General features: G+C 55.9%; 1 protein-coding gene across 1 annotated transcript in view; it reads right to left on the bottom strand.

Annotated features, from left to right (window-relative positions):
• Window positions 1-1,061: 1,061 nt before the first annotated feature.
• Window positions 1,062-5,732, bottom strand: part of LOC103898532 (zinc finger protein 692) — a gene marked incomplete at its 5' end in the record, with an annotated part of 7,833 nt that continues 3,162 nt past the window's right edge. Inside the window, 5 exons of the mRNA XM_019471935.1 lie at window positions 1,062-1,710; window positions 2,184-2,283; window positions 2,596-2,710; window positions 3,151-3,229; window positions 3,516-3,578. Of these exons, the coding sequence (XP_019327480.1) occupies window positions 1,263-1,710; window positions 2,184-2,283; window positions 2,596-2,710; window positions 3,151-3,229; window positions 3,516-3,578 (805 nt within the window). The remainder of the gene's footprint in view (window positions 1,711-2,183; window positions 2,284-2,595; window positions 2,711-3,150; window positions 3,230-3,515; window positions 3,579-5,732) is intronic.

The raw sequence follows: 5,732 nt of genomic DNA on the forward strand, positions 1-5,732 counted from the left end.
ATTCCCCCACCAAGCCCAAGAAACCCCCCCCCCAGTTTCTGCTCCGAGAAGGAAAATAACTGAGCAGCAGGAAAGCAGGCGCCCCCGAGACGGGGTATCGCAGAGCGTCTCTGCACCGTCACTCATCCCGCTATTTATCCCTGGCCCGGGAGCTCCCACGGAGCCCTCGCAGCCCCATTTTTGGGGTCGATTCCTTCGTTACCGGTTTCTCCAAGCCCACAGCCGGCGGCGCAGTTTGGATAAGGGGGGGCCGTGCTCTGGCTCATCCCCCTCGGCAACTGGGATTTAGGCCTCCTTGCAGCCGGAAACAAAAAGCCGTGGACGCTTCGAATCGCAGTGGAAAAACCCACCTCCAACACCCATCTTCTCCCCTGAAATGTGGGGGGTTCCCCCCCCCCCCCCCCCCCCCCCCCCCCCCGGTGCTATTTGAGGGCACAGCCTGACTTGTAATTCCTCCAACCGGCCCCGTTTTGGGTCCCCGATTCCCATGGGTGCTCCGGCGAGCTCCGTCCTCCCTGCAGCCCCTTTATCTGTGTCAAAACCATCTTCTGTAGCCTACGCTTGCAGGGTTGGTTGGGTGGTTTGGTTTTTTTTCATCAACCCTGTTGAGCTGGTGACCTTCAAGGCTGCGGAAATGCTACAATCCTTTCCAAAAAGGCTCAATAAAAGGCAAGTGGCGTTTTACAGGACTTGGGGAACCATCACCAGGTCAAATAACGCCTGTTTCCGAGGCCAAAACCGATACAGCCTCGATCCCCTCCACCTACCGTTGACTTCCCGACCTCAATCGCCCTTTTTTTATTGTGCTAAATACAGACAACCTTTGGACTGGGTGTCGAGGCAGGCTGCACCCACGGAAATCTCACTTTTCTACCTGTGTTTTTCATAGAAACCCAGCGCTGAGGCGCAGAAGCGGCCGGCGCAAGCGGGGGAAACCCCCTTTTACGCAAAATAAGTCTTTATTGAGGATCCTGCCGAGGACTTTGGCAACCTCGCCCTCCCTCCTCGCAGCGAGGGAGCTGGGCAAGAGGTTTTCCACCTGCGGCAACGCTGCTGTGAGCTCGAGGGAAGCCCGGGTTTTGGCGGAGGAGCTGGGATTCCCCCCGGCAAGCGCCAGTCCTTGCCTGTCCCTTGTGTCTTTGGCACCTGGACACGCTGCTGCCGCACGCCGCGGCGTCCAGCATCGTTTCACCTTGCCCCGTCGCTCCTCCCATCCTGCTCTCTGGTCCCTCCCGCGGCCAAGAACCGGAGGATGAGTCCTGCTACGAACCAACGCCGTCCATCACCCGGCCTCGGGGCACGTCCGGATCCTGCCTGATACCCCCCCGATATTCGGCTGAGGCTGCGATGGGAGGTGGGGTCTTCTCCGGTTCACCACCGCTCACCAGGGTGTCCCCAAGCCCCGGCAGCTCCAGGGGCTCCGTGGCCAACGCTCCGGGTGCCTCCGGGTGTTCCAGCCCTGCCCGCATCCCTGCGCTGAAGTTCAGCGGTGGGGATGGCACCGTCTGCCGCTGGCCCCCCTCGGCTTGGGGGGGTCCGCCGGGCACTTCGGGGTGACTTTTGCTTTTGTGGGCAGTGACGTTGTCTTTCTTCTCGAACTTCTTGCCGCAGATGTCGCAGGAGAACTGGTAGAAGGAGTCGGCGTCGTGTTTCTTCATGTGCCAGTTCAGGGAGGCTTTCTGGCGGCAGGTGAAGCCACAGCTCTCGCACCTGGGAGAAAACAGGACGGGATTCAACGTGAAAGGGGGGAAAAAAAAAAAAGGTATTACAAGGGATTAAGCACGAGGGAGAACTGGCCCCGGCCTCATCTTGATGCTGCAATTTTACATGGGCTTAGCAAAGCCACTGCCCCGCAGCGCTGCGTTAGCTCTGCGTGGCTTCAGCACACCCTCCAGGCAAGGAAACGCATCGCTCTCGTTAAGTCCCAGCTTATTAAGCTCCTCCAAATCAAGCCCATGCCCCGAAGCTGATCCTGAAGCCGCTGGATCAGAGCGCAGCCAGCCCCAGGGGCAGAAACCTTTAGGCAAAGCAAAAGTAACAGCAAGTCCTCTGGCTACCCACAGCGAGAGGCTTGGCTCTCCCACCCACGCACCGAGAAGCTAAATTTGGGTTGAAAAGTGACGGGGAGAAACCCTGATGCCAACCGGAGAGTCGGCGGTCGCGTTGGTGGGACTGGTACTTACTGCAGGGGTTTCTCCCCTGTGTGGATGCGCCTGTGGATGATCAAGTTGCTGCTGGTACGAAAGGAACGGGCGCAGAACTCGCAGATATAGTCCCGCTTGTCTGTGGGGCAGAAGGAAAAAGGATTAGGGGCTGATCCAGTCTAGAAGAGCAGTCGGGGGGCTCTCGGGATGTATTTTAGGAGGCAGGATGCTTTCCCAGCACAGGAATGGAGATGATAAATGACAGATTGACAGTAGATCTCGGGAGCAGAAAGCAAACGGGTGCGGTAACATCTACCAGGGATGCAAATGTGAATGGTGAGGACGTGGGTACGGTCAGCTGTAGCCCAGCAGAGGTGGGACCAGCGCAGGGGAGGAGGTATAGGGAGGTATATATCTGCGTAGGGTGCCCGTGCCGAGGTGGCCAGCTCACCGCTGTGCAGTTTCTCGTGCTCCTTGAGGTGCTTCTTGAAGTTGAAGGACTTGCCGCAGCTGGGCTCCGAGCAGGTGAAGGTCTTCTGGTGGACGTGCTGGTACTTCTTGTGGTGCTGCCGTTTTGGGGAGAAAAAGGAGGAGTGAGAAGCGAGGAGGTCGGCGCCGAGGAGCTGCACTGGGACGAAGCCCAAGGGCACCTTCCAGCGACAACCTCCCACCCCGTCTCGCTCCCTGAAGCGCGTGGTGGGACTTCAAGTGACCTCAGGCAAGCCGAGCTGCTGCTGAACGCACGGGGCCAACGGGTCCCCTGTCTATCATCCAGCTTCGGAAAGCCACGGGCAATTCAGGTCGCCCAACTCCAGCTCTAGGACAACAGCCAAGATGCCCAAAATGGAGCTTGGACAGGCAAAACCTGACCTATCTAGTGGGTCACCAAAGCTCCTGGTGGCCCCAGAAGAGACTGGGAGCGGGAGGGATGCTCGCGCCCAGCTCGGCTGCACCTCCCGGGGCACGAGAGGTGGATTTAAGCGCAACAGTTGCCCCCAGCCCTCACGTTCAGGTACTGGCGGTTGGAGAAGATCTTGCCGCAGCCTTCGAAGTCGCACAGGAGGATCTCGCGCTTTGCCGCCTTCCTGCAGGAGAGAGGGTGGAAAACCACCGTCGGTGAGGATGAGCAGGGCGGGGAGCCGAAAAAGCTGTGGCTTTTGGATTTGGCACCCCACTAGGTCCTCCTCACCCATCTTTCCCTCTTACCCACCCATCAGAAGCTTAATTTAAGCCCTTCAAGAGGCTCCTGTCAGAGCAAGTGTTGCTTGCCAAGGGCGTCCCACCACAGAAGGGCTGAGCTGCACCTTCTCGTCTTCCCGAGGGGCCGGGAAATGGCGCGGCAGCTTCCCCTTCCCCACCGGCCCCAGGTACCTGATCCTCTTCGGGCCGATCTGGGCCACGTCCTCGTCGCACGGTCGCGCTCGCCTCTTGCAGCTGCAATGGGAAAGAAGGGTCTCGAGTGAGGCTCTTGTCCCTTCTCTTTGTCCCCAAGCACAGAGCCGAGAAGCTGTGGCCCTCCAACCTCGCAGCCGATGGGTTTCCAAGCAAACCCTACGTTAAACCCATCCTCTGGGCAACCATTTCTCTTTTATTTCTTCCATTTTGGGAATTCGCTCCGATATTTCTCCCCATCGGAGCAGAAAACGATGTTGTTAACAAATGCACAGACACAAATAGGAATGTATTCTTTATTGCTCATTACAAAAAAAAAAATCTTTCACATGGCTTTGGATATGTCCCAGGACATTTAAGATTGCTGTCAACCTCACGCCAGCCTCGTTTGATCTATAATTTATCTGCAGCTCCTTGGAAACAGCAGCTATTTCGGGCTGACATCCTGAAATGAAAGAAAGATACGTTAAAAAAAAAAACCGGCGTGCTTTTGCGGGGAGGAGAAATAAAGAGATCGTTTAACAGACGATGCCAGACCACATCCTCAGCATGGAATAAAAATAGGGGCCGGGCATCTTTGTCCACAATCTCTTAAACATGTTTTATTAGCTCACGATGGCATTACCTTTGGGAAGCGAGAAGAGGATAAAACACACCGAAGCCTGGAGGCTCTCGCTTTTGCTCATAAAATAGTCTTTTATCTCCATTCTTCCAGCTGCTGCAACAAAAAAAAGAGGGGGGGGAAATTAATCAAACGCTTGTAAAGATGATCTCTGTAACCAAGCTCAGCCTTAAAAAGGGCAGCACCGACTTAAAAGTTTAGGCAGGGCTTTGGAGGGGGGGGAATTAAAAGCTCCAGGACCGCTCCGAGTCAACGGCCGCTTTCATCGGCCGCTTCTGCAAATCTCCGATGGTCCTTGGGTGCATCTTTAGGCACTTCTGGAGGTCCGAACACCAGGATTTTGAACGGAAGGTGTGCAGGAGCCCAAAAACGCCAGAGGGATGTGAAAAAAATCCCTCTTTAAATTCACTTTTGCCCTTAACAAGGACTACCTAGACCTAACCCAAACTGTTCCACCCTCAAATTGAATTTTAGAGCCTGGGCGCTACGTGACCAGCGGTGGGCAGGGAGAGGAGAAAAGCAAAGTGCCATATTTACCATCACGTTTTCCTTTGCTGGGACTGCGTCTCCGGGAAGGCGTTCGCTCTTCCAGCGAGCTGCGAGGCCGTTTCGGAGCTGCAAGGAGACGGGAAGGGTGTTTAGCACCGAAAAGAAGCGGCGATACCATGTCAAAGTGAAAAAGCAAATCGGTGGAAGCCTTAAGGGAGCAGCACAATACTTACGTGGTGAGTTTTGGGGTGTGCGTTTTGCTGCCGGTCCCGTCTTTCATAGGACACACGAAGGCAAGATGCGTTACAAGGCGGTGTTAGGTGGTCACTCCGGCTAACTCCAATGAAAAAGGGGGTTTTAACGCCCTCGTCGTATTAAAAGCGTAAGAAAAAAATCCAGCAAGGTGACATCTCCGTGTGCGTCAGACCCAAGAGGCAACGCATGGACCATCCTCTTGTTTCAGCATCGAGACCAACCGCTATTTAATACTCTTGCATAAAGACCCAGCAAATAATTGAGTGATGATTTGAGCTTATTTAGAACAGAAAAGTGAATTTTGAGCCCGCGTGGCTGGGAAGGAAAGATTAAAACCTAACCCTCAGCCTCAAACAGGCAGCGGTAAAGAGGGCCTGCAAATTAAATAATCGTGGCCGTTATCAAGCTGTCCCTTGACCAACAGTTGAGGTTGGCAGCGCTGCCGTCGCTACTCACGTCTCCCCGTGGGCTTGAGCTGCTGGGCAATATAGCTGGGCCATATAGAGCTGCTCTGGCTGCTGGAGAAGCCCCGTATCGATAGGTGGAGACGGCAGTCGCTGTGCTCATGCAGGGGGTGGAGGGGTGGGACGTATGGATTTTTTTTTTGCTGCTGCAGCCTCCAGGCTGCTCAGAGGCTTCGAGGCCCACCACGGTGGTGGTTTAAGGGGTCTTCGTCCCCCCTCCGGGGGCAACCCCTGCCCCAGCAGCACGTCCTCGCTCCCTGACCACCCAGGACCGGCTCCACGAGAGACACGGTGGACGAAATGAAGACTCGTTAAGCCCCCCCCCCATAGCGAGATCGGCGTGCCAGACCCCCCCCCACCCCCTTT

Source organism: Aptenodytes forsteri, unplaced genomic scaffold (genome assembly GCF_000699145.1).
Source record: "Aptenodytes forsteri isolate BGI_AS27 unplaced genomic scaffold, ASM69914v1 Scaffold403, whole genome shotgun sequence".
Classification (NCBI taxonomy): Eukaryota; Metazoa; Chordata; class Aves; order Sphenisciformes; family Spheniscidae; genus Aptenodytes; species Aptenodytes forsteri.